Source organism: Paramisgurnus dabryanus, chromosome 6, assembly GCF_030506205.2.
Source record: "Paramisgurnus dabryanus chromosome 6, PD_genome_1.1, whole genome shotgun sequence".
NCBI classification, from domain to species: Eukaryota; Metazoa; Chordata; class Actinopteri; order Cypriniformes; family Cobitidae; genus Paramisgurnus; species Paramisgurnus dabryanus.
The window spans coordinates 28,289,909-28,317,641 of record NC_133342.1 but is presented as its reverse complement, the minus strand read 5'-3'; the positions used below and the strand labels follow the sequence as shown (position 1 = coordinate 28,317,641).

Here is a 27,733-nt window from a genome sequence, read left to right as displayed (position 1 = left end):
GAAGTACCACACTTTGTGATTTAATATCTGTAATAAAAGTCTTGAACAAAAAAATTGTTTGCCAGTATGAGGATGTAATTGTTACAGCCAGAGCCTCCCAACAGGAGGTTTTAAACATTCAGAATACTGAATACTTCTCACACAAACATGCTATAAAAAAGGAAAGGCTTAGTAAACCAGATACAGCCATATTTAGTGCCAGGCTTCTACCATTACTCAGAGTCTAAACGAACTTAAACTTCAGAGGAAAATCAAACTAATGGCAATGATGAAAACGGTGTCAATATTTGCACATACAAAAATAGAACATTTGCCTTTCTGAAGACTTTGCCTTTTAACTATCAAGAAGCAAACAGCATCCAGTTTTCAGTGTTATAAGAAACTATAAGGTCACTTATAGAATCTCAGCGCTGATTAACACTATCTCTCTAAAGCTGTCCGAAACAAATTCAGCGGATCACTTCGGATATCGTGAACTCGTCACAGATGTAGCAAAATCTGAAATGGGGAAAAACATACTCTGCTAGGAAACATGACGCAGAATAATTGTAAAGTTACATTATTTACAAGAACATTGAACATCTCCTTACCCAAAAACACAAAACGGACCAAACGGCAGCCAGTTTTAAATCACCTTTTACTTCTGATCAGATAAATTACGGTGCAATTACATGTGATTAAGATTTTAAAATTTTGGTCTAGAGACTTTCCAAACGATTGCTGCTCTTAAAAGACGTTTAAATTTTAAAAGTGCGATAGATAACCTGTGTACGTGCCGGAGTTACATCTATGAGAAAGTGTTCCTAGCCATGCTGAGCACGAGACGGACAAAAACATATCGATATATTACAACTTAAACGGCAAACAAATACGCTAAGCTCAACAACTGGTGCAATAAGCACTCGAAATGGTTTCCTAAACTACCAGAAGGGATTTTGAATATTCAGAGTTGAAAAAAGGTACTAGCAGGCAGAGGTAGGCTTTGAAGCTCATTGTGAGCCATAAAAACTACCTTTAAACAAAACTTCGGTTGCTAGCTACTGACTCTGTGCTTGTACGTTCACTGTTAGTGAAACAAAGTTCCCTCTTATTTTTTTTTGCGTGTAGGAAAGTGGATGGGCATTTTCTTACAAGTATAACCTTACAAGTATGAGCCACTTCCACTCCATGTGCGTTAAATTAGGGAGAAAAAAAGATAAGACACACTACTCAAAGCGTTGAATCAAGCGAGACCCTCTCATTCAAAAATCTTCAAGATCATATTATTCCATTGAAATAAATCAAATCTAATAAATAAAAGGTCTGAGAGACATTTCGGCTCTGGGGTCTGACTGGCCTCTCTGCAGGGGCGAGGAAAAGGGTCTTAGCACAAACATAACTCCACATATAAGCTAACAACTAGATTTAATAAATTAATACACATTTAGTCTTTGTTTTTTTTGTTGTTTTTTTTAAGAGCGAGACTTATTAAATCCACGGTTGCCTGCCTTTAGGGTTTCACTCTTTCCCCTCATTTATATACATGGCTTTGTTGCCCCCTTTTTGCTGGCAAGATGAGAGAGCGAGAGGCCAAAGGTCAGTTTTTAGAGTCTTAGTAGAGGTGACGCGTACGGATGCCCACGTCACAGGAAAGCAGGGAGAGCAGGAAAGGAAGGCCCGTTCAGTCATTCACGCGACACATGCTTGATCATTCTCACACAAAAACAGCAACTCCCATTTATTCCCAAGCTCTTTACTCCTGAATTGAACTGCTTTGTGTGGTGGTGCTGGCCTTGCCAGCTTTGCGTTCATAGTTTACAAGTCTCTGTCCAACAAGGTACCTGCATGGGCGAAAAAATAATAAAGACACATCAATACCAAATAATCGAGACAAACAAAGACATAGATGGGATAACTCTGGACCCTAACAATACTACCAACTATAGACATGCAGCACTAACTTTTAGGTATGCACCCATAAAAAAATTCTGTGCCAATGCGGATAATGTTATACACTGATAGTTTGCTTTTTACTCCTTGTTTCAAATTGTCATGAAATCCTAAAGGTATAGAGAACACAAACTGCAATTCATTGTGACCCAATTTAAAATAATCACACAGCATTCGTTTTCCCGGCCGCTTTGATTGCTAGGATATAATTTGCCCTGATCATTGGCTAGTTTTAAATAATCAGCCATGTCCGATAGTGTGGAAAAATGGTTTTCTGTCAGTATCGATTATAGACCGATTTATTGGTGCATCCCTAGTAATGTGTGAAAGTGATGATGATGAATACAGCCGCAACTCTTTTAGTGAAATGTTTAGAAAACAAAATTTATGGTAAGTTTATGACAGGTTTAATTGTTGGTTGGAAAAACGTTGTTTTATTGTGTTAAGAGTAAGATATTCCTCTTCCCCCATTGAACTAGATAAGACTTGGGTCTTTCATGACTGAATAGCTGCCCTGAAGCATTGCAAAAATGGCAGCTGAGTGACGTGACTACTTGAAAGGGACTTTTGCAATAACTCACTTGTCGTTTTTGATGTGCTCATAAAGGCGCTTGAATTGTCGAATTTGAAAAGAAAGGATTCCCATCAGCACCACCACCATCAGGAGGAAGGGATAGATTCTTCTCTGCACCAGATTCTGCATCTCCATGGTGACCCCTATTCAGAAAGATGAGAAAGTATTAGACCGGACTATCACAATAAATTATGAGTATACTGATATCAGCAGCTCTTTTTTGGCTCACTGGCTTATACACAGTAGTCTAACATCTTAAAGAGAAAATTGTGTCATCATTTACTCACTCTCATGTTGTTACAAACCTGTATACATTTCTTTTTTCTGACGAAGACGAATGAAGATATTTTTGAAGAATGTTTGTAACCAAACCAATCGTGAGCCCCATTCACTTTTATAGTAGGAAAAATAATACTAGGGGTGTCACGATTCTCCAAATCCTCGATTCTATTACATTTTCGATTCTAAGGTCACGATTCGATTCTCGATTTTTTTTATTATAATTTTTTTGAAAGACAATGTATGCCTTTATTATTATTATAGTTTCACATTAACATGCACATTGCGTGCTTTTCCTCGCATGGGGGTTTGTGGGCTTTACTTTACGCGATAGAGCTTGTAGAGAGAGGATTCCTTCTTGCACGCACATGGACTTAATGCATGCGTCTTGGACTCCTCATCTGAAATAAAACCGGTGCGTCATAAGCAGCTCCGCTTCTCTCTGTCTCACGTGCACGCGCTCTCGCATCTATCCAAAGTCTAAACATAAACTAAAGTAGTAATCCTTACGTATTTGTTCAGTTTCAAAGTCAGATCACTAGTAATCCTGTTTATGATATGCATTACAAGGAGTTGTAGCAATATATCCCTCGTGTTTAAAATATAAATCGCGTTCCACTGGACCGATGTTTTTAAAGGCACCTCTGAGAGGTTTATTTTCTCCCCTTGGCAAGCCGACCGGACGTGACATGGGGGCGTGGCAGTATCCACGATCCCATTTTTTAATTCGAAGTTCGAGGTTGCGACTTAATTTCGTTTGATTTCGATTTAAAATCGAAATCGTGACACCCTTAAATAATACTATGGAAGTGAATGGGGTTTGGTTACAAAATTTTTACTTTTGTGTTCATCAAAAAAAAAAGACATTTATACAGATTTGTAACAACATGAGAGTGAGTAAATGATGAGCGAATTTTGGGTGAACTATCCCTTTATGACTGATAAACAATGTCATGTTAAATAGGTACCAGGCTGATTCAGTCACCAGAAAAATAAGTTTGAGAGGTTGTGTTGATGAAAAAGTATTTAAGTGTCTCAAATAAGACTTTGAAACAAAACCGTATAATTGCTTAGGATATCAGTGCTATATACCTGCAAAACAAAACAAAAAACATCAACAAAAAAGACAAAACAACAAACACAAAACAGACAAAACAAAAAACAGAACACAAACAAAAGAAAAAAAAAGACAAAACAAAAAAAGACAAAACAAAAAAGACAAAGGGCAAAAAAAAAGACAAAACAAAACAACAAACACAAAACAGACAAAATAGTTAATGCCTCGTGTTGTCCAAAGAGGCAGAGTTTACAACAAACTGGAAAGCTAGTCCCTTGTATTTTTTGTTAAATTATATGACTAAAGCTGTTACCTGTAAATTTAAATCATGTTTTTTTTTAAGTACTCTGTGTCGGTATCGGCAAGTACTGAAATGCAAGTACTCGTATTCAAAAAAAGTGGTATCGGTGCATCCCTATTTTCATTTATACTTTTGTGTTGTCGTCGACGTGCAAACACACATGCAGACAGCTGGTAGGCAGCATCAACGCGTGTTACCACAGTAGCAGCGCGACCGTCAATGAAGCAGCAGCTTGGCCAGTTTAACCCACAAACGAAGAAGAAACAGGAACTTATTCATGTGTATGTTTTGAGAAGACCAGCCGTGATGGAATTAAATAAACAGCAACTTATGTTGCAGTTTGAGTTAAATCACTCATCAACTTGGTCCATCTTTGCTCTTACTATCGCAAATGGAAATACCTATGATGCTGTTTTTTACTTGGGGAGGAGGGGTTCTAGTGGAACAATCACAGCGCTTGCGGCCCACAGAAAACTGACGCGCTGTTAAAATTTTGGCTAGGTGCACGTCAGGCCACGGATAACCTATGGCGTAGCTACGATGTAGACCTTACACGACTATAAATTGGACATTACACCTTCATTGCTTCTACTTACCAAGAAGGGGGACGATGCCTACAGCGATCACATAGGGGACGCAGAGAGAAAGCAGCAGTACGGCGATGACGGGAGCAGCCAGCTTCCTGATGATGAAGTGAAGGTCGATGTTCCTGATCCCATTGGCATAAACCTGCAGAAGAGAAAATCATTCAGTCAAGAAGTAAATCTGTCCGCTCAACCATCAAGAGCGGTAATAACACGGTTGAGATTGAGAACAAAATGATAGTCACTCACCTGCTCGATAACGGTCTTCAGCCACCACTGGGGACCCATGAGGGTGATGGCGGCAATGATTTTGGCATGCAGCACTCCTAAGGCCCAGTCCTTAACCACACAACAGAGACAAATAGAGTCAATACTTTAGAGAGCAGCGAGCTGTCAGTCTCTGACACGGTCAGGCCTCTGTGCCCCATTACAGCCTTTAGAAATCAAGTTGATCAAGCACAAGGATTGGATATAGAGTCTTTGAAAAACTGTACTGGGTGCTGGCCTAAATCCAGATTTTTCGGTTTTCCAGTACATCACTGACAGACCTCATTAGCTCAAACACAAGCACGAAAGGAAAGCTAGGTCAGATAAAAGCGGACACAGAGAAGACATGTCAGCTGAGAATAATGTCAGGTCAACTCAATGTTCTTTGTAAACTCTATTTGTTTGTAAAACAGTGATTAAAATCTGTTGATTGACAGGACACTGGACGGATTCAATTCCAGACCTGAGTTCACGAGTCGATTCAAAACAATTGGCTTAGTTATTTGCTCAGGAATTTGACTATGCTGATTAGTTTTCAGTAGCACAAAGTGAAAACACAATAAAAGAAATGTTTATTTTGTTGCCTTGTATTTTTTAAGGTACACAGTCTTTATCTCTTCACATTCTATTCAGACTGCAAAACCTGAAGTCAACAAAGTAAAGGTAATGTTTTTGTTTTGCCCTTGCCCTGTAGATTCAATAGCTGTGCAATGGTGCAGAAAACACCAGATCGTCTAAGAATGCAACATTTTGTTGGACAGTCACTAAAGCCTCCTTTACCCCTGGTACTAGCAGGCATTTAATCCCCATTCCATTTTTATATTTTATAGCTGGATTACATCTAAATCTTTAAAAAAAATTCAATGTAAGAGCCAAATGCAAGCAACAACACATCAGTTGGTATCTATAGTGTTGGTATCTATTGCCGCATTTCAATTGCATAGCATGGCCCGGTACAACATGGTACAGCTCACATTTGGGGGTTTTCCAGTGTGTACAGTACCTAGCACCTGATGATATTTTTAGTACCATCTTAGTCGAGGTTCCAAGCGAGCCTTATCGATACCAAAACACGACGTGTAACACTGCAGATCACTGATTGGTCAGAGAGAATTGTCAAGTATACAAGTTTTCCATGATGTCACGCAGTAGAGGCGGAGCAGTTGTAAAGAGCTGTGCACACCAAAGCTTTTAAACGCAGCTGTAAACGGTAGGCAGATGCAGAATGCCAGCTTTTTTCAGCCAAATGCCAGCTTTCTTTAGCGGAGCACTTTGGTTGCTGTGATACTTCTGTTTTGTTAATCAGTCGTTGTACGCTGGTTGGTTGTTGTGATATTTGTCCCGCCCCTCCTCCACTGTGATTGGACGGCAGTGTGAGAGCTGACATTGACGAGCTGAGCTTTTTACCTCAAGTAGAATATCTCTCAACTCTCAGGGGTTGTGTACAGCAAAACTTTTACGCCCGCGGCCGGCGCATGTTTTCAATTGTTTCCAATGGAAGCTCGGCGTTTTTCAAATAAGCCAGCAGCTAGCGGGTTTTTTCCGCGCTGAAAACCGGCGCTCGGCGGTTTTTCCGCGCTCGGCGCTGAGCGTCGAGATTCAACTTTGGGAGAAAAGCTGCGCTCGTCAATGTCAGTTCTCACCCGGCCGCCCAATCACAGTGGAGGAGGGGCGGGACATTACCACAGCAACCAACCAGCTCACAGCTGAAGTATCACAGCTCCCAAACGCTCAGCTGAAGAAAGCTGGCACTCAGCTGATAAACAGCTGGCATTCGGCGTCCTCAAGGCGTTTTCAGCCGCGTTTAAAAGTTTTGGTGTGTCCAGCCCCTCAGGGATGTGCACACCTAAGCTTTTAAAACGAGGCAAAAAATGCCAGGCGGACGCCGAATGGCAGCTTTTTTCAGCCAACTTCCAGCTTTCTTCAGCTGAGCGCTTTGGTTGCTGTGATGCTTCTGCTTTGTTTGTCAGTGGTTGTACAATGCGCTGATTGGTTGTGGTGATATTTTTCCCATCCCTCCTCCACTGTGATTGGACGACCGTGTGAGAACTGACATTGACGAGCTATGCTTTTCACCCACAGTTGAATATTTTTCAACTCTCGGCACTCAGCGTGTAAAAACCGCAGAGCGCTGGCTTTTAGCACAGAAAAATAATGCTAGCTGCTGGCTTTTTTTTAAATGCAGAGCTTCCATTGGAAATAAGGGGCTGCAGTGGTTCATGTAGGTTGTCTACAAATCGGAAGGTTTGTGGTTCAATCCCTGGCTCCACCTGACCAAGTGTCGAGGTGTCCTTGAGCAAGACAATGCCGTCGGTGTATGAATGTGTGAGTGAATGGGTGAATGTGAGGCAATATTTAAAGTGCTTTGGATGGCCATTGGTCTATGAAAGCGCTATACAAATGCAGTCCATTTACCATTTTAACAATTGAAAACATACGCCGGCCGTAGGCATAAAAGCCTCCCCTCAGTATTGCATCGGCTTTCAGCGTGGAAAAAAACACCAATGGCTGACTTTTAAAAAAAACGCTGCGCTTCCATTGGTAACAGTTAAAAAACATATGCCAGTGTAAAAGCTTTGGTGTGCATGCCCCTTAAATCTATTAAGTCACCCACTGTGAAGTGGTGCTAAACTGAAGTGGAAAAGCAAACCGAGCCAAAGTAAAGCGAGCCAAGTCAAACCACCCAATGGAAAATTTCAGGCTGTAGGTACACACCTGAAATACATTCTTGCACAACTTTATGAACAGGAAAAACAACAGGAAAGTTTATTCTTAAGAATATTTCTATAAATATGATAGAGACAGCTTATGGTGTCTTACCTGCCAGGGGTAGAAAAGAGGCGTCTGATCGAGAGGAACTCTAAGAGGAGCTACAATCACCAGCTCAAACAGCAATCCCAAGAGAAGAGGGATGACTCCAGCTAACAGCACTGCCACGATCAGTGTCTTCATGATCTAAACACACAAACAAACTGTTCACAAACTGTCATCATCAAACAATCTATTAGGGTTTACCAATGCAAATTTCATTCAAAAGGGTTTTATGCTGCACCAAAAATCGTCCTTTGGGCTTATAATAAACATATGGGGTAAAGCTCTCTAGAGGACTTTTGTGTGCATGTATACTAAACACTGACTACTGTTGAAGACCCAATAAAATGCATATCTTTGTTTGATGCGTTGACAATTTCCACTGAAACAGTAAGGTAGGCGGGACATATTCAGTGGTCCCTCCCTCTTTCAAAATAGGCAAAAGCATTTAGTTTACCTTCCAGCCAAGAATCTGATGAAAAGCAGAAGTGCAGAATGATGAAGTGAAAGACTAAGTTTTTTGAATGCTTTTAGCTTCTTAATGCAAATTTGATCTGTAAGGAATAATGTTAAGGCAGCTGGTTGTTATCACAAAAATAAGCCCCGACAGTGGGATCCGGTTCTTGCATCACACTGAAGGGGCTTATTTCACGATAACAACTGGTTGCCTGTTCATTATCACGCTTATTACACGGCTATTTACCTCATAAGTAAGGTAAGGAACAGTAAATATTGATTTGAAACATTTTATTTGCTCATTTTTAACAAATGCAGACCATCAGCGAGGAAAACTTGTCTTGTCTGAAGACTTTAATTTTTCTTGTTTACTTTATCGAAAGTAAACAAGACGTTTAAATGTCACAAACACACTATTTGTGTAATATTTGTAAATATAATGTCATTTTTGTTTTTAAAATATATTTATATTTATTTAATTTTGTGTAATATTAAACTGTCAAAATTATTGCTGTATCTGGCCGTCATTTATTAGTTTTGAGCGGTTGTTATTTGGGAATAACAAACCTGCAAATGTTGAGACTGACCAATCAGAATCAAGCGTTCCAACGAGCCGTGTAATAATTCATATAAAATATTGTATATTCATATTAAAATCCATAAAATTTCAGTTTTGAATTTATGGGGACTTTAATACTGTTACAAAGGGTTTGCTTTCTATGACTGATGTACTAAAAAAACTCACACAGAACAGAATGTCAAATGTATTCAATAAAACAAATTACACCATTAAATACATTTATTAACAGCTAATTTAACCCTTGACACTCATTGGAGAGTTCCCCAGACAGGGTTTAGATTAATCCAGGCCTAGGTCTTAACTATATTAGGACATTTAAGTAGTTTTTACAAACATACCTTTCAATACTGGTATGCATCTTGAGACAAATGAATGAAACTGATATATGTTAAGATATGTCAGTGCAATTTGTTTTCAAATTAAGGCACCTCAAACATGTATTTAACCTGGGACTAGTTTAAACCTTGTCCGGGAAACCGTCCCATTATGATATAACCACAGTGCTCTGCTCTCCTAAATACTGAATTTCTTTCTTTTCAGGGAACATTTCAGGGGTAAAATTAGTTTTTAAATATTTGAATAATTACCATGAGGGTCCACTCTTGAACCTTGAGTAGGATGACCCTACGACCCTGAGGCATCCAGGCCAGTAACACTGTGATGGCTCTGATGGACAGCCAGCATACATACAGTCCACAAGCCGCAGTGTAGAGCTCATGGATCTTAGCACTGCCCGTCCAGAACGACATCAGCCAACGGCCCGTAAACACTGATAAATGTAGGCGAAGAAATAAGACAGGAAGTGTTACGTCATCAGAGAGCAGCAAAGATTGATATGGATCAATACAAATACATGTAGGCCAATTAGACTGATTAGAATTGAAAATGTGTTGGTCTCTAACCTGGTAAAGTGAGACACACCAAGCTTGCCACAAGCAACGTCACGCACATGAACAATATCAACAACACGATCTGTGGGGGGGGGCAAAACAGTAATTAAACACTGAACACCTAAAAATCTAATTATGACTTTTTTACATTTACAATATAGGCAGAGTGATCAAAAAACCAGTCGTACCCTCAGAGGAAATTTCATGGGACGGTGATAGGGCTGAAAGCCCACAGGGCCACCCTGCTGCAGTATGGCCTGGTGGGCAGCATGCAGCCCCTCTCCCACTACAGGTATAGCATTGTTACGAGCCTGCTGGTTGTTGTTGGCCTGCTGGTTGGCATTGTTATCATATTCCTCCTGGTCTCCCAGCAAATATGAATGTAAATCTCTGAAAGGTGACAGAAACTTTGAGTTTTAGAGACTCCCTTTGTTACACATTTTATAACAAAGAGAATCATCTTAAAATATAAAGTGAATTATTAACAGCTGTTAAATCAAGTTAAATGCACGCTATTCACAAATGTATGAACAAGTCCTGGCTCTTATTTAAAAAAAGGGGATATTTTCAGGTGCCAGTGTAAAAGTGTTGAACTATTTATTTCAACAAATCAATTAACAAATCAGCAAATGTTAAAATCCATTTCCAAAAATGTAAAACATTATATTAAAAGCACTTGAGTTCAGAGAGTTTGATGCAAACTGAAACAAAAACAATAAGTAGAATTTACTTTACTTTTTCTTGGAAAAAAATTCATGCAAAAACTTAAAGTGCAAATAAAAATTTAGTAAAAACTAGGTAAAGTAAATTAACACTGTACAAATATGTGCTATAACTTAAAAATATTATATATAATATTATTACCCAATTTTCTTAAAGTACTCTTAAAGGCTTACTTCTTTAATGAAATCTTCTTGATTTAATCATTTAAAATTACCTTTACATATTTATTGTTATATGAGTAAAGGGGCAAGTTTATGTGAGACTCACAGCAGATAGCCAGCAGTTACTGTCCAGGCTCGCACCAGACCTTTGAGCCACTGCCGCGTGTGACCCTGCTCCAACAATGCAGGAAGAACAACCTGCAGCAAGAGTAGCTCAAGAGATAACTCACTCACTGGAGCATCACTGAAAGCGAGAGAGAGAGAAAGAGCGAGAGATACTGTTTAATATAGACAAAATATTTGCATTGATGTTCTAATGGTGCGTTTACACCAACCGCGGTAGAGGCATGAAGCGTGAATGATTTCAATGTTAAGTCAATGTGCAGACGCGTTGACGCGCGTCAGGAGGTCCCGCTGCGCGGAAGAGGCGTTCGGGGCGGAGCGGAAGACGCGTTTCCGCCTCATTCGCGCGTGAAGCTCGAGCGAAAGGCACGAATTGAGCGTTGTGCGCGGTACGCGCGAATGGTGCTTTTGTGCATTTTGCGGTTCACGCCAATTTGCGGCTGACGCCCGAGTTGAAAAATTTGAACTTTGTCGGAATTTTGCGCCGCGTTAACCAATCAGGAGCCTGCCTGCTGCTGTGGTGGCAGCCCCGCCCGGAGTCACTCACTCAAGCAGTCACTCGAAGCTATATGACACAAGTTGTTATTTCTATAGAGGAGACAGGAATAAAAAGGACCTCGCTTGGAAGAGTGTCAGTAAGGACTTTGGGCAACCTGGTAAGTTGTAATACACACCTCACTTTTGAGTCACGTGACGTTTATAGACCCGCGCTGTTTATTTCCCCCTATAGTAAGGTTACCACATACAAACCGGTAACTCTCTTGATAAATGCACAAGTAACATCAGTCATCTTGCAAACAGAAACTTGCACAGCAGTTGCCCCTCCCACAAGAAGCGGATTTTGCTTCGGACGCGCGTCAAATGCTTGCTTTTTCCGCGCGTCTACTCTGCTCTACACGCGCGAATGCATTCAAAGTGTTCAAGCGGCAAACTAGGCGCGGTAGACGCGATTTTGACGCCCAAAACGCGTTTGGTGTAAACTCAGCATAAGAGTTGTGACTTTCTACATATAAGACCCCTTTAAAGGGTTAGTTCAACCCAAAATGATAATTTCACAAGCAGACTACCGCACATGCTGCTGACGTCACCACCTGCAGACGTAGTTGCCAATGTTTTCTGTTTATCTGCTTTTTTATTTAAGCCATTATGCAAACATTGTAAACAATACTTAAACAGCCCGTATAAATGCACAAATTACTTCCCAGCGTATACCTATTCTCAGCAGGTGACGTTAGCAGCATGCGCTGTAGTCTGCTCGTGAACGCGCACTGAACAACCAAGGAGGACAACACATTGTTGAATAAAATCTTTTTTGTTTTGTTTTCTTTGCACACAAAAGTGTTCCCGTCTCTTCATAATATTATTATTGAACTGCTGATGAAAAATGGACCTTTTTGGTAATGTCTTTCAATCTTTTCTGGGGAACTGAAGTCAATAGGACAGAGAAAGAGAAGCCTCCCAGTTTTCATCAAACATTTCTAAAAATGTGTTCAGAAGACAATCATAGCGACCTTGGTGGTTTAGAACAACACATGTGCAAATGATTTATGATAAAATATCATTTTGGGGTGAACTATCACTTTAAAGTAATAGTCTACTCATTTTCAATATTAAACTATGTTATTACCTTAACTAAGAAGAGTTGATACATCCCTCTATCATCTGTGTGCGTGCACGTAAGCGCTGGAGCGCGCTGCGACACTTCGATAGCATTTAGCTTAGCCCCATTCTTTCAATGGTACCAATCAGAGATAAAGTTAGAAGTGACCAAACACATCAACGTTTTTCCTATTTAAGACGAGCAAGTTTCGTGGTATAAAATAAAACGTAGCGCTTTTCTAAGCGGATTTAAAAGAGGAACTACATTTTATGGCGTAATAGCACTTTTGGGAGTACTTCGACTCGGCGCAGTAACACTCTCCCTCTCCCATTATGAGAGGGAGAAAAGGAGCGGACTTTTCAGGCGAGTCGAAGTACTCCCAAAAGTGCTATTACGCCATAAAATATAGTTCCTCTTTTAAATCCGCTTAGAAAAGCGATATGTTTTATTTTGTACCACCAAACTTGCTCGTATAACTACTCGTCTTAAATAGGAAAAACGTTGATGTGTTTGGTCACTTCTAACTTTATCTCTGATTGTTACCATTGAATGAATGGGGCTAAGCTAAATGCTATCGAAGTGTCACAGCGCGCTCCAGCGCTTACGTGCACGCACTAAGATGATAGAGGGATGTATCAACTCTTCTTAGTTAAGGTAATAACATAGTTTAATGTTGAAAATGAGTAGACTATTCCTTTAAGTCATGACTTTTTTACATACAGGACCATTTTTGTCATGACTTTCCACATATGTGACACCTTTTAGCAAATTAAGTAGCAATGAGCGACTCTAGGACAAATTTAGGACAGTACACCTCTTGGAAATCTTACAAATAAAGATTGTTTTAAATGTTAAATTGCTATTTGGACCATTGGGATCACTAATGTAATTATTTTTATGAAAACCTCAACTTCGACCAGAATCGCAAATTTTTCTAATCTATTGTCTGTAGCTCAAAATGAGACCTTGTGCATTCCAACTGATTTAGACAACAGGGCTCACATATTTGTTGTATAATGACTTGTTTGATGATGAATAACATGAATTTCACCAGACATACACTCAGTGGCGTGTTTACCCACCACGCAAACCACGCAATTGCTTGGGGCCCCACGGGCTTGGGGGGCCCCCTACTGTCCACAAGCGGTTAACTTATTTAATGATTTTTTATTTAATGATTGCAGAGTTATAAAAAGTCTGCGTGGTAAGCATTCCGCTTTTTTCTTATTTTTTTTTTAAGATCACACACTGAAGTTGCAGTACTGTATTAATTACATCATTTTAAATACATCCTATAAGGAATTTGCCAGCAAAGGATATATCTGAGATAGGCTTAAAAATATTTTTCTGTACAAAAGGGAGGCCTTTTGGAAAAAGTTTGGAAACCACTGCGGTAAAACCAAGACCTTTATGTTTTTGACAGATAATGATTCTTTATTCTTTTGAATAAGACAATGGGCACTATTTGTATTTTTAAACCAAGAATTTTTTTCTTAATGTTGGGGCATGGGGGGCCCCAGGTCCTTGGACTTTGCTTAGGGCCCCCAAAATGGTAAACACGCCACTGCATACACTGTAGTCTTTATGTATCAAATAATAAACAACTTAAGTTTTTAAGAAAGATTATGTTTTTAAAATTCTTGTTTAAAGATTGACTGTGTGTAATTAAATGTTGTACAACAAAACACAGTCTATTAAAGTGATGTTAAGTACAGATCCTTACTTTAAAAATCCATAAAATATTCCTGTAGAAACACATTGTTGAAAAATTATAATACTCTTCTGGGTCTTAAAACTGCAGACTGTACAGCTCTATTCCTTAATATAGTCGACAAAGGAACATGCTGAGAACAGGATGTTGCACTGTAATTAAAAATTCATTTTAAGACCTACAATTCCTTTCTTTGGATCCTTTAATGGTTTTAAAAACCTTTTATTTAGACTTATTTTAAGTCAGGCCTAGTTTTTTTACACTGCTTGTGCTTGCTCTCATTTTCTGCATTAAAAATAATAATTCGACATATGTTATATTTAAATAATGTACTACTTGCTAGGTTAAGGCAAAATTTTGCGAAGGGACACATTCATATTAGATAGCAACTGATTTGGCAATGATGGAAGACGATGACATAACTGCCAACTGTCCAATATTTACATCATACATGAGCAAAATAGCATTAAGGATTACACATGAAAAACTAATGTCATAGGGCTTCAAACCCCCAAAAAGTGTCTTTGTAAAGTCCAAACATCAGTTCGGATAATGGCCTCTAACAATATTACAAAGAAGTGAGAGTCAGTGACTCAACAAACACCAAAGCTGGTCAAAGTTCTCTCATAGGGCCTGATGTAAAGAGGACAGCAGGGTTATACAGGGTAAAACAGCCCAGCAAACACAAAGAAAAACTGAGCTTATCTGAAGCGTGTCAAGGAACGAAGGGACTTTCTATGGCATTAATTGTTGAGAACACAACATTAACTCCTCTATCTCTATATAAGATCAGACTGCTGTAACACTCCATTGGGAATGATGACATCAGGTGCAACACACCAGCCAAATGATGCAACAGACCCATCTGACACTACAGAGTACTGGCTACCACTAGGTAACAAAGGTAAGGTCTGCTACAAGCAGCAATAATTAGCACTTCACTTTTACATCCCTTTCATGTGGCCGTAAGGTTGACAAGAACTTCCCTACTTCTGGATGATATCTCGTGGTAAATTTGTACGGAAGAGCAAGCAAATTCATTTTAAAGCTCTATTAAGTTTTAGGACTTGTGTAATGAGGTGCAAACGTTGTTTATTTACCTATAAAGCATCACATTGTAGGGAAGAAATGATGAAAAAACTTGTTTGATTATCCGAATGGGAAGCCATAACATGAGAAGAACGATTGAGCCAAACACAACCTAGAAAATAAAAGAGAGCACAGCTTTTCAATTCACATAACAATGGAAACAAAAAGCATTTGGCAAGGTATTCACAAAGCCAGCACACATGAAAGAAGTAAACACATCATCCTCACCACCGACAGTATGAATCGTCTCAGGTGTCTGTATATGGGGAGGTGAATCATTTCCTGCACCGGGTTGAAATCCGGATCATTCAGGTTTCTGAGAAACCACAGGACTCCGGGCCTTAAAACCTGCAAAGACAGCACTGGCATCTCTCAAACTCATCAACACTTCCTGAAAGATCATATGTGTGGTTAGATCGATGTACAAGAACACTCACCTCTCTGAGAAGAAGAATAAATGAAGCAAAGTAGAAGACGTAGACCATCCCCACCAGCCAGTGAAGAAACATGGTGGTCCCCGGGGCCGATTCAAAACTCAGCTCTCTGTCTTTTAATGAGGCATCAAACATTTCCTGCAAAAAAAGACATACGGCGTGAAGCTTAAGTTGACCTTTACAGGATGACATATACTAAAGTAGCATACTTAATAAAGGAATAGTGCATCCAATGTTCTCATAATCCACTCACCACCATGCCACAAGACCATATATTCAAAATTTTGCCAACTATTACTTTAATGCTTTCAATTAGAGGTCTTCTCGGGGTTCAAAGAAATGTACCTGACCCGAGAGAGATGGAGTGTTCGGGTCCGTACGACAAAAACACATTAATATTAAATAACCTGAGACCCGATTCCGCTAATATTATACTTCAACCAGTGTCCGAGGCACACATGAAACTTTAAGACCTGAACCCCATCGGGTCTCGGGTCGGACCTCAGGTTTTCGGATCTAAGTGGACCCGTGAAGACCTCTACTTCCAATTCCTTATTGTAATTTTTTTTACAAAGCAATAAAACAACACGTTTACAATGACGTGCACTTAACCTCTTGAAAAGCACCCCCACTCTGGCCCAAACCATGAAAAGACCTACTTTTACTAAAAGGACTGTTTTTAATAAACCATTTAGAGTATAAACATAACTGTGGTATCATTAGATAGAAGACACTTTGAGTTTCATTTTCCAGGTTTTCAAAATATTAAGATAAAAATTACAAGAAAATCATATACAAGAGTTACGATGTAAATAGTCCTCAGATTGTATATTATAATCTATTACAAGACGTGCATGTGAAATCTGATGTAAACAATGGACAATATATCTATATTTCACGGATTATACGCATTTGTGGACAAAAATGATCATTGGATGTACTTTATTGGAGAGTTTTTATGGCTTATTCACACATCTGAAACAGACTGGATTCGATTCGCGATCGTTATATCAACACAAAGGTAAGAAGTCCCGTTTATATTTTGCATGTTGTCATCTGGACTTCTGTAACAAAATACTACATTTATGATGCAAGAGCATCTGTATCTCAAAACAGAGACTGTACACTGATGTTAAACCCGTAGACCTTTTAAACGATGTATAGTAATGATAATATTATTATTGTTTGTAGACAGTAGGCTTTATAGATATTGTTAGCAGCATTAAAAAAAAAAACTGACGTATTTCCGCCCCCGAGCTAGTGCGCGCTGCGAGGTTAAACAATACTCCGTAAAGCATAATGAAACAAAAGTTATTTGAAGCAGGTCGCCTCATGGGGAAACGTTTGAGCCCAAGACAAATTTCCCAATGGGACAAAAAAGTTTACCCTAACCTAACAGATCACAATTATATAACATACATATAAATTTAATCTTTATAACCCCCTTTTGCTAGTTGAATAAATATATTATGGTTAATTGCATCAGTAATGCAAAAACTTTTGCTTTCTTGTGATGCTGTCCACGTCACCCTTCATATTTGACAGCGCAACAAACAGTTAGTAAAGGGGCGGTTACACTACTCTTTTCATGCCAATGACTTTTCAGACCGAAAACACAAGCTTGTGCGAAGATATATTGCTTTTCATAGCTAGGGCTGTCACAATGATTAAATAATCATCCCATTGTAATTGTTTGACTTCATCGCGATGATTTCAGATCACCGCAATGATTGCACATCTCTTTTAAAAACACAAGGGGGAGCTGCAGCGCCTGTATAAATGAGACCGTATCAGATTACTTTTAAATGTGTTATGTGTATTAATATTTATTGGCAGGTAACCCTGGCAAAAGTTTTATATTAAATAATCACAACAAATTATGTGAATCTGATCAGACACATTTAACACGGAGTATCTGCCCATACCCAATCCAACACTTGTTTACTTTCCTAGTGGTGGGTGAACAAGTTTTTAAAATCAATCCAACCTGATGCAGCCACAACTTGAGCTCTCCGTTTATTACACCTGTGTAACAGCTGACGTAAATGAATGAGATCAGGCTTTAAAATAGCCAATTCTGATCAATTTAAATGGGTCTGATCAAATGTAAGACATTACCAGAGAGCAGATATCAAGCCACCAGCCACAGATCAGTGGGAACACCCCAATTTCCACAACCACGAGAAGAGACACCTGGTGGAAAGATAACAGACATATTTAACATACTGTACGACTAAAGTTGCTGACAGGAAACTAGAAAGTTCCCACATTATATAATACGGAGTGTAATACATCTGTAATCTAAGCGGAGTTAAAAATGTAACATCCATTAAAGCAATAAAAAAGTCACATTACAATAAACCCCAATATTCTTATGCAAAATCAGTTGCTGTAACCAGACTCTTATACTTAAGATACTGCTTTGCTCACTTTAATTACTCAACAGGTTTAGCAAATCTGCCATACACAAACTGATGAAATAACTGACCTTCACCACAATGTAGCAGACACCTAATAAGCGCCGTGATCTTTGAAATCTCACCAGTGCTGCTAATCCCTGAAAACTTGGTTAAGAAAAACACATCAATCAAACCTGAGAAGAGGAGATCTTCTGAAAGACTGGAGACAATTTCATTCAAAACGTTTTTATATTCAGATTGTGGTTGAGGTCGAAAGGATACGTGGCACACAATGAGAGTGATGGCCAAAAGGACGTAACCAACTATAGTGGTGATAAGACCCTCAAAGTGTGAGGCACGAACCTGAAAACAGTTAAGTAAGAAAATTAAAATAGGCAAAACTTAACGTGAAGTTTATTGTAAATTATGACAAAACTATTCTAAATTTGAAACTTACGTAGTCTTCGAAACCAAGACCAACCACTGAGAAGTGGCCAATGTGGTAGGGACAGAAAGCTAAAATGAGAAGAATTGGTAAGATTGACACTGGAGAACACAGGTCAAGCAGATTTTTATAAAGAGTCATTCATATATTTTATATAGGGTTACTGCACATGACCAAAACTGTTCATACCAAACACCAGGATGAAAAGTGTGTTGAGTGAGACCACCCAGAAGACATGTTCCTAATGTTAAAACAAAAACATTTTAATTCAGTGATGCGAGCAAGCCACACCCCTTAGAGACTTTTAGAGATTCACCTGACTGTTTGGTAAATAATTACGGCTAATAAATAACTCACCAGAAACACCAGGGACCCATCAAGCCCGAGCATCTGTAAAAGCAGAATTTTTTTTAAAATATTTGTCTCAAACCTTTTGGTATGATCTCCAACATGAGCAGAGTGTCTTACCCGTTCCCATGTGAGCTCTTCAGCCGCACGATCCCACTCCAGGGCATTCCAGTTCATATCATCTACACAGAACGTACACACTGTAATTACAGTCTATGGATTTACTTTAAAATCTTTTTGGTTTTAACAGTGTCATACCCTGCGCGCCATTGTTGGCATCTGCCGCATCTTCAGCTCCTCCGTCCTCCTCATCCTCGTTATCCAGCTCCATCTCTTCAGCGGGATCAGGGGGAGCGTCAGGAACCTCAGCCGCCGCAGCGTTCTGCACAGGAGGTTCGGCCTGTGCAGCCATTGGCTGGTTTTCAGCACCTCCATTACCTGGGCCAGGTGCCTATTGGATGAAACATTATATTGATATTGAAGAGGACCTCACCACCGAATGGAGGAAACTAAATGTTTGCCAAGTAGGTTAGGGAGGAAGTGAACAGTATGTTATTAAATGCATGGAGCTTCTTTAATTTGAGAGCAGTCTCCAGAGATTCAGGAAATAATGAGAGATTAAGATAACTTGAAGGTCAGGGAGGCTACCGTGTCATTCTCAAATTGAAACAATGGTTACATGAAGTAGAAAGCCAAGTAAATAAAAAGGGTCATGGTGCAAACTGCATAATTGGTCTCTTAAGAATATATTACTCATCATAAAGTTTTTACTCGCATGACATGCATCACTAATGTTTAAAATTTAAAGCAACACTATGTAGTTTTTTTACCTTTAAATAATGTCTCTAAAATTATTTCAGTGATAGAACAACTTTTAACTGGACAAATTGTACTGTTGCTGCAACCTGAGCAGCCTCCTAGCTGCTACAAGCACACTCTGAAAGTGGCGGTGGAGGGTAGGAAACACGGCCCCGCCCCTCCCCCTGCCTGCAGAAGAGTGTCTGATACCAGGAACTGTTTCGCTTTTCAACCACATGAGGGAGCTGTAAGTCATTTTTACATGGAAACTACATAGTGTTGCTTTAAAACTTATCACAGGCCACGTTTATATTCAATAAAGGAAAGTAAAAGCGAATAATCAGAATCTTGTGTAAATGGGTGTAAACCAGAAATGGAAATTTTTGTCCATTTTTCATGTGTACTCAATAGTATTCGATACTAGGGCTGCACAATTAATCAAAAAACTAATCAGGATTACAATTACGAGTAAAACAATAAAATAATCTCCAAATGCCTCAAACTTCAAAGGAAATTATAAAACATTTCAAAACTTCAGTGTAAAATCTGTTAATCAACAAAAACCACAAGTACAATATCAAGGTGAATAATCGACAATTACGTTTTTGTCATAATCGTGCAGCCCTACTCGATAGGTATAAAAAAATTGTTCTTATGTTCGCATGGCTTGCCTCTGTGGTCTAATTTAATTTCACATTTTAAGCTTAAAGGTACAGTGTAGGTTTTTAGCGCCATTTAGCATGAGATGGCGAATTGCAACCCCTCGATTTCGAAACGCATAGAGAAGCTACGGTAGCTGCCACAAGACAACATGTTGTCGTCTGAGACAACGTGCAAAATGCACTCTGTACAACAGTTTGTCTAAAAGACTATTATAAAAACATGGCGGAAACTTCCATGTAAGGGGACCCATGGTGTTTGTAGATTAAAACGGCTCATTCTAAGGTAATAAAAACAATACAATTCATTATGTAAGGTCTTTATACACCACTGATATTACAGTTATGTATGTTATGTTCCGTCAAAAGATCCTTTCTAACAGTACCACATTGCACCTTTAAATGACATTTTCATTGAACTTATGGTAGACTTCTGTTGGTACATCTTACACTTGATGGTGTTTTTGTCTACTTCATCAAAGTGAAGCCAGAAATTGCCATGTGCCTATAAAGCTACATTCTCTCAGTGCTTCATGCAACGCTAACCAATCAGACCTCAAGGATTCACTCAAAATGGCACCATAACCAATAGGAAAAAAATGTAACCAAATCAATCATAAAAACAATTATCATTCATTGCTATCATGTTGAGTTTTTAAGTGCAAACTTTCATAGTCTACCTCATTGGGCGGCCCTGCTGCATTGGCAGGCTGCTGTTGGTTCTGGTCCAGCCATAAAGGAGCTCCACCATGAACAATCTGCTCCCGCAGCCACACCAGACTGATGAAGGCGCACAGGGTGCAGGTCACCACAAAGCATCCCTGAAGACAGTCAGCCAGCAGGTTCTCTCTGCAGAGCATGAACATTTAACACTGATCATTTCCTATAACATATCCAACTCATAATACAATTCACCACACCAACTCGAACAATAAACTTTCAGCAAAAACTGTCAAATTTCACATTGAGACGATCTGCAAACTAAATTAATATTTTAAGGGGAAAACCTGAGCGCTTTCCTGTCTGGTACGTACGTGGAGAGCATATCTAACGGCAGGGTCAGGAGGGAACTCACTGAACCGGTGAACAGACACTTATAGATGCGACCTGTTGGAAACGGAGAACATGGAGTGAGCCACAAAACAGCATAAGCAAAAAAGCAAAATACGGCAAATGAAGCGCAACAGATCGCAACCTTTGGCCATCACTTACATGCTGTTAAAGGTACAACTCCCAGCCACGCAAAGGCAACAAGCGTGTAATGAAACCAGTATCGGATGGCCGTGCCTATACTGGTGACCAACCCTGCGAAAATGTCCTGTACTGGGAGCCGTGAAGGCATGTCTGGGGAGTAAACTGGGACAGAAAGATGTAAAGATTTTTTAAACAACATTGGATAAACCTTTGGGCTGTTTTCACCATTAATAACTGGTAGTGAAGACATTAATGGTGAAGGTTAAGACACTCAAAATAGGGTTAGTAGAAGTGTTTGGATATTTTTACAGTTGTTAAATACACATCATGTTCGAAAAATGGCTTAACTCTTTCCCCGCCAGTTAACTCGTCAATTAAGAGAAAACGCTTCCCTGCCAATGACGAGAATTTCCGGCTTTCTCCAATAACGCTATAATCTTCCGCAATTTATGTCCGTGTAAGTTTTGAGGATCGATCTGCATCTGATCTCTATCAAAAGTCCTTCACAAAAATGCAATTATCTCAGCTTTTCCTCAAAATTTGGTGTTTTTGAAGAAACCTACACATATTTAAAGGTGATAAAAAATAGAATGAAGGTAGGATGAAAGAGTTTTTTTTAAGCAGAGGGCGTGTTCTTCATTTGATATATTGTATGTTAAAAAATTTTAAGAAGAACTTTTTCTGGAAGGCATTTAACTTTTGTGAAAATCATGAAAAATTCTGGTGCTGGTTGGCAACAACAACAACAACAAAAAAACCGCTGGCAGGGAAAGAGTTAATTGTAAAGCTTTTACACTGCAGAATTAATCATAACCTTTTAAATACAAATACAAAAATTGCAGAAAAGCCTTGAATGGTGCACACCAAAAGCAAATTTAATTACTTGCACAAGTATATTATGTAACACAAACTCAAGGGACGGTGCAAATTGGGTGATGCAGTTGCTGTAAACACGCAAAATATCGCCTCAATTGCATCTTGTGTGCATAATAAAAAATTATATTTGATTGCAAAATTCACATGATGCATTGTCACGCAAGCCAATAAGCACTGGAGTTTAATTGGAATTAGTTGGAATTGTAGTTTATTGACACGTCCAGTTTAAAACATCAGCTGTACAAGAAAATGTAGGAAAGCATTATTCAATTTATGCGAGTGACAAAAAAACTAGAAAAAAACTAATCCCGCAAGAAAAACTAGAGCAAGTGACGCACTGCACATAATCATTTTGCTTTTGGTGTGCACACACCACTAGGCCTTTAAAATAACCCCTGAGCATTGAAACACCAGTTTCATTTTGCCCACATAAACACAGATGGTAACATTTGAGTGCAAACAAAAGGAAATGTCAACAGGGATGCCGTCTGTGTCTGAATCAATGGAGCGTATTATTAAGTTCCTAAAGAAATTCCACACGATGGCAGCTTTCCAACCCGTGTTTACATTTCTCCCAAACTTTTAAAAGAGAGTAGCCGAATCCACGCTTCCAGGGTTTTCAAGGTACCTTGATTGTAAAGTCACACAACAATAGCCATGTTTCCATCCAAGGTTGCGTATTAAACTTATGCACATTATTGGATTAAATCGCATTAATTATTTGCGAATGAAGCTTGCGTTTCCATCCAGTAAGCAGAAGAGAGCAAAATCATCACTTCTGGATAAACTGGCGCTTAATATCAGTAAGAAAAGCATAAAGCCACTGTTTTTAACCATTTTCATGTATAATCACCTCAGAGCGCACAGCCGAAGACAAAACAATAAGTAATACTACCGAACCATCGAGATAAAAGTCTTTACCTGTAAATTTCAGAACACCCAAAACCACATTTTAGATGATGTGCAATGAGTTCTGCAAAAATGATTAGTCCAGTTATGCTGTCCAACGCGCAATGTCACATGACTTTTTTTCATGTGCGTCTAGGGATTTATTCGGTTAAAGTGTTTGCATAGTAGTTCATGAACAAATTTATTTGACTCAATAATGCGCTTTTTTAAGTACGTGCATCTTTAGGTGCATCTTGGTGTTTCCATAAAAATATGTGGATGGAAACAGCTAATGACTCACACTGGGTTTGTTAAAACCTCATTTCACCCTAGCAAAGAGCACTTACATCAGAAAACACGAGTGCTTTGCTCTTAAATCACATGACACCAAACGGCCCCCTATACCTCTGAAGCAAACAATCGCCACTATTGAACAGCTGTTTGGACAGTTGTAACAGTTTAGAGCTGTTTCATGGCCATACTTCCCCTAAAGTATATAATTAAAGTGAGTTACTTACTTGGCGTGAAAGCAAATCTGTGCTTGCATAATTCGCAGTACTCTTTTCTGCTGTGTTTAAGCCACTGCACCAAGCTGTGAAAACACAAGGGGTTAGAAGGGGGATATAATGGTGAGTGATATGCATGGTAAAGTAAAAAATACTTCTTCGTTTCTAATTTACACAAAGTTACTCCCCATTACATTGCCTAAGGCCTCCACAGCAGTAAAAATGTAAAGTCTCAGTGATGCTTAAAACATACAGTTAATCTAATGAATGGATGTCACCGGCTCTTTCCGCTCTGTAAGCCAAAAGCACATACAAAACAAATTGAACACAAAGCCTAACGAAAATAACTGGCCCCAATAGTAGGGTCAACCTACATTATGAGGCTATACTCCACTGACTGACATTCAAAGTTCTAGCATGCAAATGCCAAATCTGCATTTGGCCTATTAAGCATATCAAAATTGCTCAGTTTTTCTTATTCAGTGCAATACACTACTATTTGTAGTGTGTCTGTGCAATTACTACATCAGTACATCACTATACACAGCACAATAAAGACTTGTTGACACGCAAGCTTGCTAATGAACAGCAAGTCAGCTCATAATCCTGTTTGCCAGAAACCCTCTTTACTTTGCAACTGGTTTTCCATTTCACACTGACCAATTTGTCCCATTACTGATTTAGCCCAGAGGACAAAACCTACAATTATTGCAGGACGTCATCTTGCTCTGTGCAGTTAAATGATCAAATTGCAACCTTCATTTTTATAGCAAGGTGTAATAAATGAACAATAAAGTGGCTTCAGGCATGAGTCAGACCACTGGTGACGTATAACTTAGGCCAAATGTGAAAGGGGAAAAAGTGTGATATGGTAAGGCCCTGTGTTTACACCTGGTATTAAGATGCATTTTGGTCGATCAGATCACTAATGAGAGAGACAAATTATTGTTTACACCTGGTGTTTTAATCCGTCTCTTGTAAACAACGATTTGTAATGCAGGGTTCACACCAGACACGGTAGTGGCGGCAAGCGATTTACATGTTAAGTCAATGCAAAGACGCGGATAAGCATCCTGCGGCGCGTTCCGCGTGAATTGAGCGTTGTTGTGGGAAATGCGCAAGTTGAAAAACCCCAAAGACCCTGCGCAAGTCACAGAAGCCCGTCCCATGGCGCGAATTTCCACGTGAATGTCTCGAACAACTCGAATTTTACGCGCGAATGAAGCGAGTAAACTCAAATGTTCAAGCATCCACCAATGCGCGAATAGTGCATTTCGCCGCTTCTACCACGGTTGGTGTGAATGCAACATACAGGGCTCAACGCAAAAAATTTTTTATACTGGCCCAGTCGGGCCAGTGGTTCAGGTTTTCACTTGCCCTGCCAAAATTTTTACTGGCCCCAATAAAAAAATGTCAGTGTCACATATTTAAAAATAATAAATTAAAAGTCAAATATAATTGTATACATAATTTAATTATATTTGACTTTTAATTTATTATGCAACAGACATCCAACGAAAAAAAGCTCCCAACTTTTCTGCTTTAACGGTAAACTGACAGCAAATTGTGTTTCTTTCGTTGTGTTTTACCCAAGTAAATGTCTGCTTCCAAGATGTGAAATAATATACATTGATGAAAATATGTTTTAGTGACTGAGGGTGAAGCACTGGCCCGATCGGGCAAGTGACAATACTTTTTACTGGCTTGAACGTCTCTCACGCTTGCCCCGGGCCACCGGGCAGTCCTTTATGTTGAGCCCTGAACATAAGAGCTTTCTCTAATATTTCTGAGCAATTGAAGAAATACGTTAGCAAAATGAAATAAAATCAAGAGAGGCAGAGAGCAGAAGCTTTCATTTGATTTTTGATAGCCCAAAAAGCACGCTGAATATTGTGGGCTCACGCTAGAAGTCAGGACCGAAGGAAAAACATTGTGCTTGGTAAATCACATAAAATCAATAAGCAGAGAGTAGGCGGTCTTTTGTGGCTATTTAAACACATTTAACCTCATGAGCATCTACATCAAAATAGCAATACGTTCGAATGCATTTTCGACTACCTCTGAAATGAGATGAGCTCAAATACCATTTACACCTGTATTTAGTAGGTTGTTTTTTTTTTTTAGCTTCGAAGCTTCGGCTGTAATCAACACTGAATATTCGAAGCTTCGGGGGAGGGGGCTAAACATATTCTTCACTCTAATAAAGGCAGGAATCTCTGTGTGTCTGTCTGTTTGCATTTTTATTATGTCGAGAACCATTCCTAACAGTTAGGCTATTTAAACAATAGAGGAACAATTAAGTTGTTCAACGCACTGTATTAAATAAAAAAATCATACATTTAATATCAAGTTTATTTATAGACCCACAAGCCATCGGATATGTTGGTGAAATTTTTGTCAGTAGAACAATAAAGAAGATATTCTGCAAAAATCCCAGTGCTCTGATATAATGCAAGTCAACGGAGAGCTCAAAAGCAGATATATTCAATACAAAAGTAATTCCCGCGACTCCTGGGTGACATGTTGATGTCTTGCGAAGAAAATCAATCAGATTTTGTGCGAAATTGTACACAATTTTTCAACATTATTAGCATTAATGCAGAGCATCTGCAAACAGTCTCTGGCCAAACATGAGCACGATCTCCTCATTGTGGTGTTTGCTGTTGGCAAACCAGTCGCTAAGCCCCACGCCACCACCTATGGAGCGGAAATGTTAAGTGCACTCCTGCTTGGCAGATGCTCTGCATTAACGCTAATAATGTACAAAAAAGGAATATTCGAATCCCAAAATAGAAAAACGAATGTCAACCCACCGAACGAATATTCGAATAATCGAATATTCTGGTCCAGCCATAGTATTTGGCATCTTCCACTGGTGACCCGATCGACCAAAACGCAACTTAATACCAGGTGTAAACAGCCTCTACATTTGGCACCTTAAATACTTCAATTTTGCATTACATATTATAACCCCAAACAGTATATAGTGGTCAACCCCTATAGTTTTTTAAAAGCTGATATTTATCTGCTTTTTTAAAAGTGTAAAAGTGAGTACAAGTAGGCTTAACAACTTATTCTTAACTATTACTTAACTAGTTCATGCATCCTCACTAATTAATTAACACTATTAAAGAGTTGGATTTCTCTAGGGCTGCCTAATGATTAGGCACGACTATTCGTTTGCAGAATAAAAGTTTTTGTTTACATAATTATTATATACAGTACATCAACAAATATTATGTATATATAAATAAAAACACATGTATGTATATATTTTTCTGTTTATACACATGCAAATATTGTAAATATATACATGCAAATATTTCTTAAATATATACATGCATGTGTGTGCATTTATATATACACATTTAACAATTATTATTATTACACATTACACAAACATTTAATATGTAAACAAAAACTTTTATTATGCAAACGATAAGGCAGCTCAACAAAACAATATGCAAAGTCTCAAAATGTATTTCTGTGCCAAATGCACTTTGCCAGAGTTCGTACAAGGTTCAGAAAATTTTTTTGAACATGAAAGATTCATACGTAACAATCTTACTATATCCTTTATGGGCAATTTCACTGGGGAAAGTACAGTGGAAGTCCTTATATGGGCACTTCACCCAAAATAGTACGCACACACACAAACCAAGAGCTAACACAAAATCAACATACCAAGAGAAGTGTATTGTTGTTTGTGAGGGAAATTTAAGCTTTGTCAGCTTACTGATGAACCCACCATTATGACAACAATGGATATAGTTTGTTTATCCGGGGCACCAGCAGAGTTGTGCAAGTGTGTTTGTTTAAAGCTGGATTTCGTTGAAATTGAAAGGTCCAAACGGGGTCATGAGTTGCAGGTGGTAAGCAAAACTGCATCAAATGTCTATGTTTTGTTGATAATTGTCACGTAAGTGCGTATAATGTAAACGACATGATCATATAGGGCAGTGGTTCCCAAACTTTTTCAGCGTGCGGCCCCCCTTGTGTACAGTGCATTTTTTTCGCGGCCCCCGAATTTTTTTATGACAAAAACAGTTTT

General features: G+C 38.9%; 1 protein-coding gene across 4 annotated transcripts in view; it reads right to left on the bottom strand.

Moving 5' to 3' along the window:
- Positions 1–27,733, bottom strand: part of marchf6 (membrane-associated ring finger (C3HC4) 6) — a 29,337-nt gene continuing 1,604 nt past the window's right edge. Inside the window, exons 3-27 of one of the 4 annotated variants that reach the window (XM_065276455.1) lie at positions 23,695–23,768; positions 21,431–21,574; positions 21,226–21,325; positions 20,899–21,067; positions 19,020–19,212; positions 18,882–18,943; positions 18,771–18,803; positions 18,603–18,654; positions 18,426–18,484; positions 18,251–18,331; positions 18,058–18,126; positions 17,688–17,762; positions 15,573–15,707; positions 15,364–15,483; positions 15,147–15,247; positions 10,719–10,856; positions 9,917–10,118; positions 9,741–9,810; positions 9,426–9,607; positions 8,260–8,274; positions 7,812–7,946; positions 4,974–5,063; positions 4,737–4,869; positions 2,511–2,646; positions 1–1,820 (exon numbers count right to left, since the gene is read on the bottom strand). In XM_065276455.1, the coding sequence (XP_065132527.1) occupies positions 1,733–1,820; positions 2,511–2,646; positions 4,737–4,869; positions 4,974–5,063; positions 7,812–7,946; positions 8,260–8,274; positions 9,426–9,607; positions 9,741–9,810; positions 9,917–10,118; positions 10,719–10,856; positions 15,147–15,247; positions 15,364–15,483; positions 15,573–15,707; positions 17,688–17,762; positions 18,058–18,126; positions 18,251–18,331; positions 18,426–18,484; positions 18,603–18,654; positions 18,771–18,803; positions 18,882–18,943; positions 19,020–19,212; positions 20,899–21,067; positions 21,226–21,325; positions 21,431–21,574; positions 23,695–23,768 (2,656 nt within the window). In that variant the 3' untranslated portion in view covers positions 1–1,732. The remainder of the gene's footprint in view (positions 1,821–2,510; positions 2,647–4,736; positions 4,870–4,973; positions 5,064–7,811; positions 7,947–8,259; positions 8,275–9,425; positions 9,608–9,740; positions 9,811–9,916; positions 10,119–10,718; positions 10,857–15,146; positions 15,248–15,363; positions 15,484–15,572; positions 15,708–17,687; positions 17,763–18,057; positions 18,127–18,250; positions 18,332–18,425; positions 18,485–18,602; positions 18,655–18,770; positions 18,804–18,881; positions 18,944–19,019; positions 19,213–20,898; positions 21,068–21,225; positions 21,326–21,430; positions 21,575–23,694; positions 23,769–27,733) is intronic. The other 3 variants (XM_065276457.1, XM_065276456.1, XM_065276458.1) reach the window with 3 other exon arrangements.